The sequence below is a fragment of the Ostrinia nubilalis genome, chromosome 16, assembly GCF_963855985.1.
Source record: "Ostrinia nubilalis chromosome 16, ilOstNubi1.1, whole genome shotgun sequence".
Taxonomy (NCBI): Eukaryota; Metazoa; Arthropoda; class Insecta; order Lepidoptera; family Crambidae; genus Ostrinia; species Ostrinia nubilalis.
Genome location: NC_087103.1, coordinates 1,115,597 through 1,136,563, shown reverse-complemented (window position 1 = coordinate 1,136,563; position 20,967 = coordinate 1,115,597). Strand labels below are relative to the sequence as shown.

Genomic DNA, 20,967 nt, shown 5'->3' with positions numbered 1-20,967 from the left:
AATTTTTAATGTTAAACCAAAATGTACGTAAATATCAAAATTAAATGTACCACATAGAGAAAAACTTTATGAATTGTATTTTGAAACCAAGTTTTCCATTTAAGTAATATAAAAATGACGGTAGTTGAAAAGCATTTATTTACTTTCATAAAATACTAAACTCTTTTCTTAGGGGGAAATGCCATTAGAAGACAAGTGGCGCACAGGAAAGTGTAATAAGTTTAGCTTAAGCATCCCAGTGGTTCAAGCAGGGTTGTTTTCAATAAAGACTTTATTACTTACTTACTTACTTATAGATCAGTCTATTAAGGTGGTGACTATTTTATTAAAGTCAGGCGGTAAAGGAAAAGTTGACTTGACGTTAACCATTGTGGTTAAAGGAAAACGTCTTAGAGCATTTTCCTTTCCTTTTTGTTCCATTCCATTTTCCTTTGGATAAATTGAAAAAATAAGTCAGCAAGAAAATATTGATACTATGATCCGCTACCAATCGATCAACGTGGAAAGCATTAAGGGAGGCCTATGTTCAGCAGTGGACGTCCTATGGCTGAAATGAGGATGATGATGATGATGATCCTCAGCCTTCCGTATTGTTTTTGTAGATAGGCTCTAATTTTGTAAGAAAATGGCATGTTTTTTTTGCCGGTTTGGTATTTTTCCCGAGGTACTCATACTTAATCCAACTGAAAATGTTTAAATAAAAAATACTTCAAGTGTAAATTGCATAATGTAGGTATGCAATAAGCCATATACTTTAATGTTAATGTAATTTATTAATCTGATTGATTACAGCTATCATTTAAAATAATCCAGAACACAATGTCATTTAATCCGATCTGATTGATAGCTATTTTTAGACAATGCCCAACACCAAACTCTTTTTTGTGGACAATAGCCGCTCGCAATCAAAGAAGTGACTCGTTTTCGTGCCGGTCCAACAATTGGCCGAAGTCATCGACTTTACAAAAAGCAACAACAAAAACGCGTATACGTCAAGTTATAACATTATCGATTGTGGCAGCCCTGTGTCGAACAGCTGAGACGAGGTTATCCTGCCGGTTGTTTAGACGCAATGCAGATCACGTGTGCGCCGGGCAGCCTACTCGGGGCTGTATACGCCCTAAAGACTCCCGTCTCTTTTTCCCCAATGCGGCAGCGGGCGGTGGGAGAAAGGAGCCACTCGGGGTAGCGGGCAGACGCCGGCGCGGCGGCTCGTCGCGCAGCGCTCGCGGTCGATTTCGGAACGTTGCGCGCGCATTCCGACCGCCTCGCCGATCCAAGTCATTCCGAGCGCAGTTCTCGATCTGAGCGGTCGGTTCCGAGTGCTGCCCTGGGCGAACCGTCGGTAGTCGCGCCGGCCTCGCCGTCCGTGATGGACCACGACGAGGACCGGTCCCTGTCCCTGGGCACGGAGGTGTCGGCCTCCGTGCCGCCGCCGAGCCCGCTCACGGGGTGTTACCTCCTCGCGGTCGTCGGCGAACCCCACACGCACGAGCACAAGGAGATCATCCTGCAGCGCCTTGTCAAAGGTAAGCCGTCAGCTGTGACACCTGTCAAACTCGAAAAAACAACCCGGCGTTTTCCGCCGACTTTCTCGCAAGAAATTGTGCTGGATATATTTTTCCGCAGAGTGATTATCATAATGCGGGCGTCTTCAGTATGTCTCGATGACGTAGTAGGGTAATTAGATTAGTTTTTCGGCGGTCAGTTGTTTTCCTGTTACGTCATCCGTGACATTTTCAAGTCGGCTAAGTAATAAAGTAATGGTACGGCAAATTCTAAATATGGCTAGCCGTAGGAGAGAGCGTGTTAAACTTATTAAGCATGCCGTTTTACATATAAGAAGCCGGCATTTTTTGCTTTATCAGTTATTAACTACGGGAGTTGTAATTATATTATAAGTCCAGCGGTTCTATCACTGTTAAGTATTCCGGTTTCAGTTTTATTGTTTAGTAAATTATTCATAAAACCGATCGTTGTGGATTAGATCATTACTTGAGCTCTACTTTCTTTACTGTAAGATATCTGTTCAAATTATGATTAGTTTGATTGCTTATCTTACGCGCTGTAATTGCCGTGTTGTTTAAAGTAAAAAATACAAAACTTCAGTGTATTTCACGCGATTTAAAACACTTAACATGTTTCAGTGTATTACGTAATGCATCATTAAGAGCCCAAATAAAAGGGTATTGTATGTATTACATGTATTACGGTTCTCGTTAACATGTAATTTTGCGTTTCCCGAAAGGTGTAAGCCGGCTTGGAACCGGCGACGCCGGTTATTGACTAAACTTTATATCATAGTTAAATCAATATTGATTAACGTAACTAAAATGAGTTCTTATAAGAATACGGCACTACTTTATTGGAATATTAGTTTTCTTCTATTTAATCATACTGGATTTATTTATTTGTCATCGTATAGAGACAGGAATCGAATGCGGGACCTACTACAAACAATATTTCACATTTTGTAAATAGCCGGTGTCATTTTGTTTATTAATTGCTATAAAAAGTAAATAATAGGTTTGTTCTATAAAAGTAGTCAGTTGATTACACACTTTATAAAACGTAGAAATTGTTTATAACTACTACATTTGTCAGTTAATAAATATCATAAACTAGCGGACCCGATAAATACTTATGTTTCTATCGAACAGCTGGAACAGGAAAAGGAAAAAGGACTTTTCCGTTTTTCCGCCCATTATTATCTTCATCGGACTTTATCGGAAAAGCGATTCTTTTTTGTTTTTATTTACTAAAGATTATACAGCTGGGGTGCGGATTAAAACACGTTTGTGTTTTGTTTCTATCACTTTTATTTGAACTACTTATTACCTACTTACTTTAACTGGTAACAAAATGATAACTTAATAGGAATACAATGATGATTACGTAGCAGCAATATTGATGATATTTGGAAGTAAGGGAAATATTTTGTAGGAGCAAACTACCAACAAATAGGTAGAAAGATCATTAACTTTCAGGCAAAAGTAATTAATCATTTCAGCCAAGCGACTCATTTGTCGTATTTTAATGTAACTTTTGTCAATTCTATTTTTTCAAAGATTGTTTTGTATTATAACTATAAATATCCTCTGAAATAACTTTACGAAGCGATGCCGGAGCAGCCAGTTATTATTTGATATAGTATCACATTTTTATTTGTTTATTTTGTAATCGCAAATGGTTCTCCGAACGATTGTTCATAATAAATCTTCAAAACTGACAGAAAAAAATATAAAACTGATAAAATATAACATTCTAAAGTATATTAGTTTCAGTCTAATTATAAAATAAATTCGTATAACGAAATTGATTTTTAAGTAATATGCAGTAAATATAATGGAAATAGTGTTAATACGGCGATCTTGCGCAATGAAGGTAGTCAGAATATTTATTATTATGCGTCCGCGCACAATTTCTATGAATACCGCAGTACCCACATAAAAAAACAAATAGCCGTTTTTCTTAATTAACCAATCATAATTTACATAATGCAGGCCGCAACCAACCGGCCATTGTGGAAATCATTGGGGGAGGCCTATGTTCAGCAGTGGACGTCCTATGGCTGAAATGATGATGATGATGAATTTACATATTAAATGATAAATTATAACATCCAAAGCATACCTACAAAGGTTAATGATTCTATTTGGGTCATTCCACAAAAATATGTCAACTCTTAGTCCGCGCCACATTTCACATGAAATATTTGTTAATATTTTATTCCAAAATTGTTAAATAACAGCTCGCAATGTGCTTTATTCATCACCCATTTATATTTTTTGAAACTATTTTTAACACATCTTAAATTCCTTTTGAATGACCCAAAACGTCATTCCCTAGGCATGTCCGTACTCCAAAAGTTTGTGTTTTGGGACCCACATTTATAAAAACATCAACTTTATCCTTTGTTTTAATTAACGAATAATCTATTTAAATGTATATTACACCAAATTCTATTATTATTTTGCGGTTTCAATAAACAATAATTTGATTTTCTTTAGTTGAAAAAGAGTCTACAGTTTTTAGCGTCATTCCCTCTCCACGCACTGATTTTATAATTTTGCGCTTTAATATGTAATTAGAGTGAACTCAGATCATAGAAAGAGAATAGATATGAAGTCGCGCGTAACTACAACGAGAACCAGTGTCCCCACATTTCCCCCACCACAGCTCCCACACACACATTCAACTGTGTAAAACAAAGCGACTGAGAGTCTACGACAACATGTGCAACCGGCTTAAAAGTGCTGTGATTGGCCAGAAGGCGTGCCTTATGGCCAATCAATGGCCGCGTGACGTGACGCACACTTTGAAAAAAGCAATTAGAGAGAAGAAAGATAAAATGGATTCGATAAGATATCGATACTTTAAATCCTGGGGGCAAGGCTCGAAATTGGTTTAAAAAATGCTTGTATGAAAACCTTTTTATTATTATACGTTATTCTTATATTCTTTATAGTCCAGTAGAATTAGCTTTTAAATCGGAAATAATTCCTACAAAAGATTTTATTGTTTTAATGGCTTCATTGGTTGCCCATTAAGACTCTCTTAAGTTTTCGACTTCGACGGAGTTGTGCTTAAGTGGTGGGGGCCCCCGAAAGAGGCATTTTTTCGGTTTTCCGGTTATACCGCGTAAAGGACTTACCCTATCAAAAAGTGGTCTTCATGACGGTTGAAGGGCACTTAATCCTGCATTGAATAAGACCAAATTCATATGTTTTGGACAAACCGTTCTCGCGCTAAAGTTCGGCAAAGTAGAAAATATACGTATAATTAATGACCCTCTCCACGTCCAATGGTTTGTTACCCACAGGCTTCCAAGTCTTGAAAAGGGCCACCTCAACCAGTGTAACCCTATCAAGGCTTACGAGCTTGATGCGCCTATCCTTGTTCGTCCCAGCCGTTCCTTAACTGCGGTTGCTGCACCTCTTCCTGGCACTCACCTGAACGACTCTGTGTTACCTACTGTGGCTGCCCCTCTTCCTTGTATCCTCCTGCATGACTACGTTGCCTAGCCGTATGCCTGGTCTAAGGTTCGACGCCAAAAATCAACAACAACGAGTTCATATTAAAACGCTGAAGAGTTTTTTGTTTGTTTGTTTAAACGCGCTAATCTTAAGAATTACTAGTTTGATTGAAATCATTATTTTTGTGTTGAATAGCTCATACATTGAGGAAGGCTATAGGATATATACAATCACTCTACGACTAATAGAGGCGAAGCAGTAAAGAAAAATGTTGCAAGCACGGAAAATAGTATTTAAACTATTTTCACGCGTACAAAGTTGATTTTGTGGCGTCGAACCTTGGACCAGGCATATAGCTAAGCAATGCAATCGTACAGGAGGGTACAAGGAAGAGAGGCAGCCACATTAGGTAACACAGAGTCGTTCAGGAGAGTGTCAGGAAGAGGTGCAGCAACCGCAGTTAAGGAACGGCTGGGACGAACAAGGATAAGCGAATCAAACTCGTGAGCCTTGTTAGGGTTACACTGGTTAAGGCGACCCTTAACAAGGCTTGGAAGCATGTGGGTAACAAGCCATTGGACGTGGAGAGGGAGATTAATTATACGTATATTTTCTACTTTGCCGAACTTTAGCGCGAGAACGGTTTGTCCAAAACATATGAATTTGGTCTTATTCAATGGAAGATTAAGTGCCCTTTAACCGTCATAAAGACCACTTTTCGATAGGGTAAGTCCTTTACGCGGTATAACCGGAAAACCGAAAAAACGCCGCTTTCGGGGGCCCACACCACTTAAGCACAACTCCGTCGAAGTCGAAAACTTAGGAGAGTCTTAATGGGCAACCAATGAAGCCATTAAAGCAAAAAAATCTTTTGTAGGAATTATTTCCGATTTAATCAATTTTTGTGTTTAATTCTACTGGCCTATTAACGATTTTTGCACAAAGGAGTCAGTTCCATTTTGTATGGACGAAAAACTCAGAATCAATTATTGGGACTAAATGAAGTTAGTTACCTTATATTAATTTACCCCAACCAAAGCTCAATGTCGTTATCGATGGAGTATAGAAGTTATAGACTGACAAAGTTTGTATGAAAAGTCATGGGTTAAGTAGGTACTTGCGATTTTTACCAGTATTTACAATATTGGTAATATATTATTATTTACTTTAATAATAATAACAGGATCACTGTAATTATTATTAACTACTATCGCGCATTAACTTTTTAATTATGGCGAAATTCGTACCGCCTATGTTTATCAAAAATAATGCCTATATTAGGCTTTCAACTAGCTCTTATAGTAATTACATAGTTGACAGTTACTAATCCCTTCTACTATTGTTATTGTTTTTGTAAAAACTTAAAAATCGCAAGCAACTCATGATTTTTTCATTCAAAATTAGAAAATAGAAAATAATAATTTACTTCTATTGTTCTATTTATCGATAATAGGAAACCGTATTAGAACACGAGCCCTGCACTATGTTACGACCGGCACATGCGGCCGTACTGTGTATTTTCACGCGTCAGTGGATATCGGAAGAAATAAAATACATTGCGCAGTAGTTACGCATGACATAAAGTGGTTGCTAACTAAATCGTCAATGTACAACGTGTTTGAATTTTTATCACCACTAATTTCGATATCGCAGTAAATGTCACGGCACTGAATTCGTTCGTAAAAATGTTTAGTTTTTTTTATTTATAAGCAAAATACCAATGGATTTGCAATACTTACATGTGGTAAATGACTTCATTGTTCCTGTAGTTCTTCGTTTCACTTATGTTATTGCACGTTACGACGCATTATCCAACAATATCGGAGAACATTTCCTCAGTACGACTGAATCGCGACTAACCTGGCGTCGCGGCCGATGTTCGTTTCTGGGCATATCGCGGAGACACGCGCCACGCCCCCGTTTCACATCTATTCCCTTCTATGATCTGAGAGAGTGAATGACATTTAGTTGAGTTTAAAGTACGATACGAAGTTATCCTCAGACCATACTGGCTTTGCGGTAGCCGTTTTTTGAATTAGTGCAAACGTGCCAGTTGTTACCGAAACATGTGTTAATCCAGTCACTTCGTCAGTCCCTAGTTGAGTAGCTTTATTGATTATAATAAGAAATTGTATATAATTTAATAGTATTTGCGTGTGTTTTTTGGCTATTTTCGGCACATCGTATTAAGCATCTTATAATATAAAGTTAATCTGCATTTGTGTTAAGTTTTACTCCAAATCGTCAGTCCCTAGAGCGTCAGGCCCTAGCTTTAAACGGCACTTGGGACTAAATTACTAGTTAGGGAATGATGTTTTTATATAGTGATAATAACAAAACAACTACATTATGTGTATTAACTTATCTATAAATGTTAAGGTTAAAAGTTTTATACTTTATGAGAAGTCATATAGGAGTAATGTAGTATGAAAAAATTGAAAATTATAATTTCTCCTAAAATAAAGCATAAAGTGACTGGCCCTTTTAGACATAACATAGTTAATTAATAAACAATAATTTACACTAATAAAGTATTCAAAAGCATCTTAAAAAAGTTACGGACAAAATGACGTCGAAAATATACAGATTTTTATGGAATGACCCATTTCTAGATTTCAGACATACTATACTTATCAAGCTATAGAATAAAGCTTAAACATCATAATCTTTCGAAAGGTTATTAGGATCGGAAAATTGCGCTGTGCAAAGATTTTTTAAGATTTTATATTTCGAGTTCGAGTTCATAAAATATTATGTCATGCATAGTACATATTATGCCACAAACATAAAATACTTATAAGTCTTGGTATTCTTATAGGTTTATTTTTGGACAATATACGATAACATTTGAACGAAATATGTCACCGACACTACGAGAGATTAATAAATTGAAAGGCTTTATGGTATAAAATGAAATTATATTGTAAAATAAAAATCACATTAGGTACCATCGGCCACAGTGTTAACTATCCATTGCCTGTCATGTCGTCTCGTTCTATCGCTAAGAAACATCATTTGATTAGAGCGAGAGTAAAAACGGAAATATATAGTTAACAGTGTGGCCGTGTGTACCTACATTAGTTCAGTGAAAAAAAGTCAAGAGGAAGAGAAAAAAGTGACAATCGATAAAAAGCGCAAAAAAAGAAAAAGAAGTTTCTCGCCGGCCAGGCGATCGGCCAAAAAGTTTGGTCGTACCTTTACGACCCTTTACAAATTTGAAAATTATACATAACTTGAAAAAACGGAATTGCCTTTACAAATTATTTTACTAGGCCGTCATTAGACAGACTTGTACAACATTAATATCTTTTTCCTACCAATTTTCCTATTTACAAGTAAAATGATAATTCTATAATCATTTTACATGCATTATATTAAATTAGCTCGGAGATATTAACGGATTTGCATAGAACACGCAATATTTTAGTAGCTCTATGCCAACTTTCGTAATTAATTAGTTAATGTTTTTTTTCAATTGTTATACCGTTATTGAATCATTTCCTTTTATATTTGAATAACTGAATATTATTAAATATTAAATAATTTAAATTACCGCAATACTGCTTATTAGGTACTAAGTAGATGCACTCAAAAACTGACAAACGGATTTTATGCGATTTCTCCAATAGATAAAGTGATTAATGTGGAAGGTTTATATAATTTGTGAAGGAGAAAAACCTTATAATCCAGGCCATTACAAGGCGAGAGTGAATAGACACTTGCAGGGCAGATTTATGTACCATCCTAGACTGCATCTCACTTAACATCAGGTGCGATGGCGGTCACCTTGCCTTGTTCTGCATAAAAAAAAATAGGATAGCTAGTTTTTATTCTGGTTATTGGGGAAATACATGGTGGATAAGTAATTCTGTGACAAACTAACACTAGTGAAGTCGCGGAAAATGCTTAAGAACCCACTCTAAGAGTAGGCGCACACCGTTGATTTTTCGTCGGCCGATAGTTTAGTCGGGCAGTTGATCAGTATGGGCATGTATGGGAGTGCGCACACTACGCCGATTCGATTTGGCCGATTCTTCATACAATTTAAAATCGGGCACAACTATCGGCCAACTAAAAATCAACGGTGTGCGCCTACCCTTAAACTTAAACACAGATTAGAAAACAATACGTCATTCTCCTACATACTTGCGTTTTTAAGCTGCATTTTATTACAATGCAGTCATTCAATTTTTAAAACAAACAACGCTTTATTTTGGATGCTGGCTGCAAAGACAGTTGCCTTGATCACATCGATAAGATAAAAAAATTGCGTCACCGCGCACAATGTCCGCGTCTGCTGTGAGAATGCGCGCGAAAAACGTTTCGTCTTACCAATGTTAATTGACTGGCTTTCGTTCGCGTTCCGGTTGAGTGCGTGTGTAAAAACTACATGTAACGCGGCAACGCTATTTCATAACGTTTATAACGTTATCGCGCGCGAACAACGCAACGTTAGTGTTATCACGCCATCTCGTCTAATAGCGAATCACGCGGATGTATGGTGCCGCGCCCTTTCCTCGGCCAATCGGCTCGAGGCAGTCCCCCCGCGCGTCTCGCGACTCACGCGGAAGCTTCGAGAAGTTTCCTTCTTCCCGGTGCGCGACGCCAACGTGAACGGTCGAATTTGAGCTAGCCTATTTTATATGTGGAAATATGTAAATTCACATGATTGTTTGCCACGAAAAGTTTGTTTAGTCGTAAGCTTATGTTCCAATAAATGAATATTGTGAAACCACGACTAAAATGACGCCCAACTCGAGGCCTTAACCTATGAACAGTACCGGCAAAGTACCTACCGTGAGTGCAGCAACGTGTCGAAACCTGTTTTTACCGGCGTGAAAACAGTGCAATCTCGAACTGTTACGAGTGACGATGGCTTCCGCGACGCGATCCAAATGTGGGGTCGCAGGCAACCGCGATGACCATGACGACCACTCGGCGGCAACGGCATCGGCAGCCGCGGGCGACCAAGGGGTCGCTCAGCACGGCGCCGACCGGCAAGCGACAGCGGCTCCGACCGCGCCCGGCGGCAGCGCCGCGGGCCCGTTCATGACCGAGTCGCAGGTGTCCTCCCTCCTGTCGGCCTTCGCACGGTCCCAACAGGAGGCCAACCGCATCCTCTTCGAGAACCTACTGACGACGCTGAGCACCACGAGCACGACGAGCACGGGGCCGGCAGTACCGCCCCAGTCGCCACCGATGTCGACATCCGAGTCGCAGTTCCGAGGCGGGTCGTTCGCAAAATGCACGGCACGCTTCGATGGGCGAGCGGACGACGCCGACAAGTTGGAAGCATTTCTGGACGCCGTCACTACATACAAGGAGTGCCTGAGCGTGAGCGACGAGCACGCGCTGCGCGGCCTCCCCATCCTGCTGGTGGATGATGCAGCTGTGTGGTGGCGAGGGGTCAAGAACTCCGTCTACACCTGGGACGACGCGGTCGCGCGCCTACGAGGCATGTACGGCGCCGCACGACCGGCCTACAAAATCCTTCGCGAAATATTCGCGCAAGAGCAAGGACAGCAACGATGCGACGTGTTTATCTCGAAGACGAGAGCGTTGATAGCTAAACTTCCATATGAACTGAACGAGTGTCTGCAGATTGACATTGTTTACGGTCTACTTGACCGACGAGTGCGTAAACGCGTAACCCGCGAAAGTGTTGTGTCGTTAGACGTGTTGGTGGATAGGGCCCGCGATATCGAGGAGTCTATCGCCGAGGTAACGCAAGGGGACTCAGGTAAAGGTCCACGCGGCACCACAAGTACCTATTCCATCCAGAAAACCGTAAGTAGTTCTCCGCTAACTGATAACACACCTACACACTCGCCCTCTAGTTCAAATGACGCAAAAACACAGGGACGTAATCGTTTACGTTGTTCTTTTTGTAATGTATTTGGTCATCAAATAGATAATTGTCGTAACTGTGAGCGAAATAACAAAACTTCCACGAGCAAAGACAACTCCGAACGTAATTTTAATAATAATAGTTCGCGTAATAATAGTACAATACGGTGTTATGGATGTGGCCAGCAAGGCGTAATCAAATCGAAGTGTGAGACGTGTAGTCCGAAGTCTCAATCGGAACTCCACACTTTAGGGTCCCGTCGTACTTTTTACAATAATTGTAAACCCCCCGTAACATTATTATCATCACGTAACAAGACGAAAACTCGTCGTAACTCATCACGTAAAATTCCCGTCATGCAGGATGAAAACGGGAATGTTTTTACAATACGGGGTGAAACCGGGTATTTGTTCACTAAAAATTGTAAGCCCGGGAATGTTAATTCAGTGCGGTATGGTAACCGCAGTTCACCTGTAACACAGGGTGGCAACCGGAATTTTTCGGACACACAGGGTGGTAACCGGAACTTTTCTGGCATAGTACAGGGTGGCAAATGCGACTTTTCTGGGATGCAGGGTAACGCATCCGAAATGTGTCACAGTGGTAATTGTGTGCAAGATAGATGTGAAATGCCTATCTCACCCGATGTTTTACGCAATTTTCGAGAAATTGCCGATTTTGAGGCGAAAGCCAGTTTTTTAGGTACTAGTGAGTTCAATTCCGCCCAGGTGGAGGGCGAGCCTCACGATTTATGTTTCCTCCCTGGTCTGACTCTTTATACAGCGGGAGTTGACTTCGACCACTTCAAACCGACGATCCGTATCCAGATATTGGGTCATAGCGGCGTTGCTGTCATGGACACAGGGGCTACGGACTGCCTAGCCAGTCCGATGTTGTACCGGAAGTTGGTGGCAGGTGGCGTACGCTTCACGGAGACGCAACGATTGATCGGGTTAGCAGATGGAACACGACAGGTACACGACGTCCTTACAGGTGATGTCACTGTCGTCCTGCAAGGTCGAAAGATATTTACCACATTCCTGGTGATCCCTGGGGCCGATACGAGGACGCTTCTAGGACGTGATTTCATCAGAGACGCAGGTATTGTCATTGATATCCAGCAGGCAGCGTGGAGTTTTGCCGACACACCAGACCGGCGGTATGCTTTTGTACAGGATCGTGTACTTACCCCTACCGCCGACGCCGAGCTGAAGCGTGTCGAGGAGACCACGAAGCTGAAGCTGAGGACCGAGAGCAGTCGTTATTGCCTCGGGGCAGCTTTGAAGCAGGGGGAGGGGCCGGACGAGCGACTTATTGAGTACCCTAGCCGCCTCCTGGCTGCCGCCGAGAGGAACTATGCCGACCAAGGGCGTCGGCCGCCGCCAGACTATAAGGTGGGCGATTTGGTCTTACTGAAGACCCAGGGTTTGAACGACACTGGTCGAAATCAAACCCCTAAGCTTAACCTTAGGCGTGACGGCCCGTATAAGGTATCGAGGGTCTTGAGTGACAGCACTTACCTCCTGAAGGGAGAGCCTGGAGCGAAGTTAGGGAAGTGTTATGCCTCACAACTTACTCCATTTGTTGGTCACATCCATCCGCCTGTTAGGGAGAAACGTAGGCGAGGTAGGCCGCGTAACTTTTAAGCTAGTCCAGACCGCGTTGCGTCGTCTGAACTAGAGGGGGAGGTTGTAACGCGGCAACGCTATTTCATAACGTTTATAACGTTATCGCGCGCGAACAACGCAACGTTAGTGTTATCACGCCATCTCGTCTAATAGCGAATCACGCGGATGTATGGTGCCGCGCCCTTTCCTCGGCCAATCGGCTCGAGGCAGTCCCCCCGCGCGTCTCGCGACTCACGCGGAAGCTTCGAGAAGTTTCCTTCTTCCCGGTGCGCGACGCCAACGTGAACGGTCGATTTTGAGCTAGCCTATGTTGAAATATGTAAATTCCTATAAATGTTTGCCACGAAGTTTGTTTAGTCGTAAGCTTGAGTTCAATAAATGATTATTGTGAAACCACGACTAAATACATTTATTGAATTATAGAATAACCGCGATCGAGTACGGTCAGTTTTAGAGTTATTGTTGAAATATTGGGTGGTGAAACTCACCATTCTTGTTAAAACATTGATTTAAGATGATTTCGCGTGGAGAAGTGGAATATGAGTATATTTCTTCTTCCAGTTCCTACTTGGCGTAGGCAAAGACAATTAAAATGGACATTTTAAATTGTATATTGTTGATGTTTGTTTGTAAATTACTTGAAAAATAAATGATAGAGTCATATCATAGGTCTGCGGCGTCTCAAGTCCTCACTTAAAATTACTCGTAGTACTTAAGAATTAGGTATGGACAAGAGGAATAAGGCACTATTTGTTCCTAACTGAAGAGTAAATAGGCCTTCTTTATAACTAATTTTATAAAATGATGATTTTTGGTCTTCTGTTAAACTCGTCTTCATTCTGCTTTAGTACAAGTATTATGTGCTAAAACTAGCACATAATACTTGTATAGCCTGACCAGAAACATAAAAACTATAGAGGCGCGTCAATTGCATTTGATAGTGCAACACTGAGTACAGTCGTACCTGTGTTAAATTAATGGGCTAACTTTATGTATCAGGATTCAGGATTACGGGCTAATTTGATATTTTCATAAATTAACGAAAAAATATTATTATAGGTAACCTGATTTAAATAAATTAAATGAAACCATCAATCGAGCTAGTAGAATTTATTTTATTATTCATCAATAATCAAATTCAGAACTTGAATATTCAACTGCAATGTCTGCTCAAGAACGCTTCAAACTCGGTACTTCTTTCCCAATTCCATAAAATTCAACACTTAGAAAGTGACAAAAAATTTTAAAATAGGTAGTTGAAACAAACCACAGCAAATTTTCATAGTGGACTGTACTATACGATAAACATGTCAGTCAATTTGACAACCTTTGTCGGAAACATTATTCAATGAAAATATTGTCCGAACCCTTAGTATTTCTCTTCGTAAAATACTTTAACACATTGTGAACCACTTTTCTTTCACGACTATAAAAAGATTTTAGCAATTTAATTCATAAAACCAATTGCGCACATTTAAAATAAACTTTGTTTACACTTTGACAGCAATAGACTGACATGCAAGGTGACATATCAATGAAGTTTTCAGTTACTGTTGCCATTAAAAGAAATTAGTACCATTAGTTTTCCGCAACATGGCGAGGGTTTTTATGTTCCTGGTCGGGCTTATACTTGTAAATACAGAATGTACTTTAGTAGTAATAAAATGTAAATTGTATCTCTAAGCTTGCCTGAGTTATTAATATTATTATGACCATAAAAGTTTCAACGGACCAAAACATTTGCGTTGCAAATATTCGTCTGACAAAATAATTACAACTATAAATTTAATTATCTCTGGTTGGGTCGAAATAATGCTAAACTTTTAATGACGGAGTTTCGGAACACTTTAAACTACGGAGGACCTATCTAACCACAATTAGAAATGGGTTGCTACGAATCTACCCACAATTTATTTATAGGACCAGTTTATCAGGCCTTTTTAATTTTGCAACTGAATTGATTTATATTTTAAAGTTAACCAGTTGCATAGATTAACGAGATATTATAAGACAAGTTGTTAAAAAACGGATTTCCCTTTTATCACATCCATCAACGAAATGACGCCTCATTTTAAAATCAATTAAGGCGCGCCGGTCAAACCGTATAACTAACGCTTCCTTTGCCATAATCAGGTTAAAAACTAATACCGTTTTGAGTTTCGAACATCCTAAATTTGACAGCTGCCCGCAATGGCCGCCGAAACCTCGCAAGTTAGGCCGGTCGCCGGGCGTAACCTAATAACGTCAGATTACTGAATTAGCCGTTTAGTAAAATAATCCGGGAGTCAAGCTAGACTTTTGTATCGGGTTATCCTTGTTATCCCTTCAAGGGGGCAAGATCGGTTAACGTCTGAGTCAATATCTTTTTATTCGACTTTTGATAAGTCTTTTTTTACTACAAAACGGTAGCTGTTTTCCGTTTGTAGGCAAAAAATACTTAAAGTCCACCAGTATCGTTACAGAATAAATACTTAAATGCTTAACACGATCATAACATGAAGTAAAACGGCTGCAACTATTTCAATTATCATTATTGTAGAATTCATTACTTTTTTAACGTCCGGAGTAATATCCGCGTAGGTAATTTGACTGAAACTACACACAGGTGTAAAGCTACACTTATTCAAGACATTGATTGTTGAATTCAAATTTTAATTACTATAACATTAAGTTACATAGTCGTACTACAAAATCGCGACAAAATTGGTTCATGAAAATCCGTTACCCCCCAGTCAATTTGAAAGAAAAGCCACTAAAGAGGTTTGCCTCTCCAACCTTGATTTATATTCTTCCCGCGTGACATCACAGCGCATTGTGTAAAACGGAACGCATCTATCCATCCATTGTGAGAATATTTTTTCACAGCCACTGCACAGGCTCCATTAAAGAATAGCTCGCTTATTTTCGATACAATCGACAAAACCGGCAAATAACACTTTCTCTACGTGTTTAACACTTCGGCAACATTGATTCTAAGATTTTTTGTACTGCGTCGAGAGAGTCGTTATAGTTAACGCAGCAATTTTATACTAAATAAATAACGCTAAAAAGTTGCTTAACATTTTAAATTGGTATTGACAAGTACATGGTGATTAACTAGATTTATATTGGTGTTGACTTATGCTTAACTCTCGCGCTTGTTCAATTAAATCGAACATTACTTAATTATCAATACACTGTTGAAATTGCATTTGGATTAGCGAATTTTTCTGTGAAAATTTCGATTACTCTAGAATATTTGGAAAAAATAGAATTAACGGTAGACTCATTTGTTTCATTGTTGTTGTATCGTGTCGTGGTTATCTTGATTAACAAAGATAGAGTAAAGGAAAATAACAAAATTATATTGAAAATAACAAGCCGTATGAGTATTTAATTTATTGCTAACGCTATGACTGTATTCCGATACTGATATTTGTGCCACGCCCAAAAAATTGGCATACAGGATTATAGGAATAAAATCGTGAGACCTTTTTCAGTGTGACAGTAAATGATGAAGCGAACATTTCTAGAGGCATCTTTTAGGAAGTTTGTATGTAACTTGGTAAAGAAGTACTTAATTCAACTATGTATTAGGTTTGTAATATCTGGTAGGGCTTCTGGGTTTCATAAAGACTAACAAGAATATTTTGGCAAAGACAAATGTTTTCAAATATTAAAGTTTATAAATATATCTGATAACACGCACTTCAATCAACGCACATTTTTTTCAGGCAATTGTTGTAGTAACAGTGAAATCATTATAACGTGTAAAATAAATATTAGCGAAACCACGACTCAGTCATTAGAAAAATGAAGTAGAATCCTTGTACTATTGCAGACAAGTAACTAGGTATTTTTCTTTATATCTGCCCAATCTAACGGTTAAAAGAAATTATTTCGTTTATTAACGTAGATATAAACTCACAGACAGTAACGTTGGATCCACTTAATAATAACACGTCTGTTTCGTCTTTAACTTACTGCCAATTTAATAAATTATTATCAACAGTTACCAGTTAAAATAGCTATTTTATAAAACATATTAGGGTAAATACTGCAACTCTAATAAGTACTTCATCATCATCATCATCAACAGCCCTTTACAGTCCACTGCTGGACTATGAGCCTCCTCCACTATAGTACTAATAAGTACTTACCTACTCTTTAATCCGAGGCAAGTAAATGATTGACACATATTGCACACATGCGCGCGCTCGAAAGAAAGTACATGTGCGCAATTACCGTGCGCATCGCTATCTGCGCTTTATCGACAGTGTCCATTGTCGCACGGTCTCGCATATTCTAGAACCATGAAAAGATAGAAAACATTTTTTTTTATTTTTTATTTTTATCTTTCTTTATTAAGTTGATACATGTGAACTTAAAAAATAAAAACAGTACAGTAGCCTAATCAGTTTCCACAGATAAACTTTACAAGTTAATCGAAAGCTATGCAGAGTGCGAGCAACTTAAAATCACAAAATATAAAAAAAAAAAAAAAAAAATATCCTTAGACATTTTACACTGCGCTTCTAGTCCCAAACTAAGCAAAGCTTGTACTATGGGTACTAGACAACGGATATAAACATACTTAAATACTTTTTTTTGTATATACATACTTATTATACATGGAAAACACCCAGTCCAATACAAACAAATATGTTCATGCACACCAATGTTTGTACTGTGCGGGAATCGAACCCGCTACCTCCGGAATAGTAGTCCGTTTCGAACCACTACACCAAAAAACCAAAACCACAACAAAACCTTACATTCTTAAGTGGATTAAAAAAAAAACTTTATAATAATAAAGTTTAAAATCTATAAACCCTTCAATAGGCGACGAAACTGCGCCAACTTCAAATGAAATAATTATAACACTGTAAGCATTATTATGTAACTTATTACTACATAATATGCTTAGTCTTGCAAACAGATTTAATAAGACTTTATTGACACAGTAAGCACATACAAACAAAAACAACACGTCAAGAATAAAAACAATTACTGAGCCAATGCGCCAATAATTATAGTATTTATCTTGACATGCTCGTGAGGGCAAAATTGTCTTACGACTATCAGTATTCGTCATTATTATTAGTTCATTTAGCCTCTACTGCAGAAGTATGACCTTGTCTAATTTACCACAGTCAAAAGGAGAGTGCCAAAACTCCCCAAACATGCCCAGAAGGTTTGGTTGGAGTGGTGAATTTTCGCATAATATAACATTGGATATATTTTATGGTCACACCTTTGGTCAACTTTTACGCCATTCACAAGCAGAATGGCAGCGGTTAGAGCGACTCTATCAGATCCACACGGAGACACTAAAATGCAAAGACACAATTCTTTATTGCATTTGCGTTAGGATGTCAAGATAATTTAATACTCAACAAACACTGACGCAATGCAGTATTTTTATTAGCCAAGTTTGGAATGGAAAGAAGCTGGATTTTTCTGGGATTCTTCCAAATGAAAATAAGATCTGAAATCAGGCCGAGCTGAGTTTATGGCTAGAATAGGACTATAAATAAGTCAAAGCATAATTTATTACAGTATTGACCTGCTTATAATAGAATAGTATTGTCTGAATTAAGAATACCAATGTTTGAGGTAGAATCGCTCCCTTGTACAAAAATCTTGGCGATTAAACCTATGCTTTCCGATAGTCGTAAAATATGGTTCTAAGAGCCTAGAAAGATCTTATCGGGAACAAAAGGCCTATCACGAAAGCTCTACATGTAGCAATGCCAAGGTCAAAAGGTCAAGGTCACGAGATCGACCTTCAAGAATATTGCCGGACGTGTGTAATGGACACAGAACCTTTGGGAGATTGAGAAATACGGCTCACGTACACGTTTATTACCTTAATTGTAGTCTAGAGAGATAAAAGGAGAACTTAATTTGATTGTGTTCATGCCATAAGCTCTACACGACTACACTCAAAACCCTACTGTAAAGAAAGTACTGTGTGTAAAGAAAGATAGAGCTAAAATGTTTTAAACGTTATAGAAATGGGACTAATAACAAAAAGGACGCATTTTATTCAGTTGTAGATAGAGCACGATGACCTATTTGTTCTTTAGGAAGAACACAGTCAATATTTTAAGTACTAAAGAGTGTAACGAATTCTCTTCCCGGTTCAGGCAAAAGGTTTTTAGCACATCCGTACGGAAGTACTAAATGTATTTGAACGCATATATTTTCATAAATCTTTCAATAATTTACTTTTTGATTCATGAATTTATAGTCTGTGCGAACGTAACACAACTATTTGAATTGGTAACACAAAGTAAATGAGTGTTTTGGTGATCAATCACTTGTAATAACTAGGTAATATTGGAAACGATAATTAAGCAGATAATTAGTGAAAATAATATAACGAAATTCTTTCTTATACACCTAAGTATAATGTTTAAATATGTACCTAAGTGATTTCACATTTTCGCGTGAGATATTAATTATTAGTTTGATACACTGTTGCGTTTGATTCAGAAACAGCATCTCTTTCTTGCTATATTTGGTACGCACTCCGCTAATGTAGAGAGAAGCTGAAATGTACGGAGCGGAGCGGAGAGGAATCTCTAGCGTACCTAACCCTATATTCGTCGAAGTTGCGTGCGGGTAGGTACTGTAGCAAAGATGTAGCGCGATCTAACTCGCATGATACACGTCAGTCGTGTCAGTTTAATTTCATTTGATGTCACTAACAAATCAGTGTCCTGATTTACCTGAAGATGATATCGAGTGTTCGATTTTTCCCTAAAATTGTTGATTTTCCACATGTACCCTCACAACAGACTTCCGCAAAATTCTCTTCGTCGTTAGTCTTATTTTCATGTGACACTTTAGTTATTTTAAGATAAGAAGAGGTCGAGCACCCTAGGATAAAATTGACGCCTCTTAAATAAATAGTGTTGCTTCCTATCACGGTATAATCTTGAGATGAGATCGTAATCCCAGAGATTAGTTACTAAGGATGGATTTATTACAAAAACTCACGAACAAGAGGTTACATGAGCAAGCAAGCAAGTCAACGTAATAAAATTAGTACTACCTAGGTACTTATTTTTGTTCGCAAGTCTATAAATTACGTTGATTTATTGCCTGATGTGTTAAAATAGAAAATCTACGTGTTAAAATACCTATTACGAGGCATTCAATTTAATGCAGTTTTCGGGCTATCTCGGTATCTTAGGCACGACTGTAAAGAGTATTTGGGTTTTGAATAAATTAAAATCAAGCCAATTATCATTCGCGAAAAAAGGAACCAGCTAAATTGCAAACAAATAAGTCTGAAAACCATTGACACAGAATTTTCTATGCCTCTTGTGATGTTCTACGCTGCGCTGAAGATAATTTTTAGTTTTGTATATTGTATAAATATAAACCGTAAAATTAGTCGCTCGTATACTGCCTTATTCATACATTATTGATTTGATAAGCCAGCAAATGTAATACTAAGATTAGACAAAAATAAAATAAGCACGCAATAATTTATCTGGTATCTTGTAGTAGCTATATCTTCTAGTAAGATCGTCAATGACAATTAATATTCTCATTTTTACGACAGAAGTTTACCTACATTACTGGCAAATAAAGAAAACAATAAATAAATACTCACATATACAAACGGTTTTATTTATGATTAATATAAATAAATTGCAACTAAATCATTTCTAATAAATCGGATATATTTAATCTTAGTCTCAGAATTGTTGTGTGGCGACTATCTGGCGCTTATTTATTTTACAATAACATTTTAGTCGAAACAATTTAATATTAATAATAGAAGATAGATGTTAGTACTTAATGTGTATTTATTATACAATTTCCTTTAGTTATTCCCACCACAGGATCTACAACTTATTGCAAATAACTTAAAGAGAAGTTTAGTCCCGGGGGACAGTTTAGCTGAACCCTCAACGTTATCGAAAGAAAAAAACGAAGTTTGAAAATGAGAATCGATTTTCTCTCACTGTAGATGCTGTGCTATACTATGCTTTAATCTAGGATAGGTAAATACATGAGGCTAGCCTTTAATTAGCTAGACTATAATTAACACAGTAGCATAAATACATGTTTCTCTAAGCTAACATAAACCACTTCAGCCTGTAAATTGCCTGTTTTAGTTCGAATAGACTGTTAAATCTTAGTCAATTGCAAATGAAGAATTACTGACACAAACTAATCAAAGCTTTCACTTCACTTTTAATTTGTGGCATGTCAGTTAACAAAGTATGGTAAAATATGCCCATTTTAAGAGGTCCATGATGATGATGATAAAGCTCATGATCAGGATACAGATTAAGGCAAAGAATACGCAAATAAGAAGGAACTTAAATAAACTGAATTGACCACAGCGTCTCTCGTAGTTCAAGTACAAACGTTTATTTACCAAAAGCACAGTAAGATAGGTAGCAATACGGTATATGGTAATTAAGACCATGGACGTATTAAGTCTGCTCACAAACTACAAAAGGGTTCAGGAGTTTCATAAATTCTGCTAACTCAAGGCGACTCACTAGGCGAT

At 38.2% G+C, this 20,967-nt stretch overlaps 1 protein-coding gene across 1 annotated transcript in view; it reads left to right on the top strand.

Moving 5' to 3' along the window:
• Window positions 1-1,372: 1,372 nt before the first annotated feature.
• Window positions 1,373-20,967, top strand: part of LOC135079497 (microtubule-associated protein futsch-like) — a 247,817-nt gene continuing 228,222 nt past the window's right edge. Inside the window, exon 1 of the mRNA XM_063974154.1 lies at window positions 1,373-1,529. Coding sequence (XP_063830224.1) covers window positions 1,373-1,529 — 157 coding nt within the window. The remainder of the gene's footprint in view (window positions 1,530-20,967) is intronic.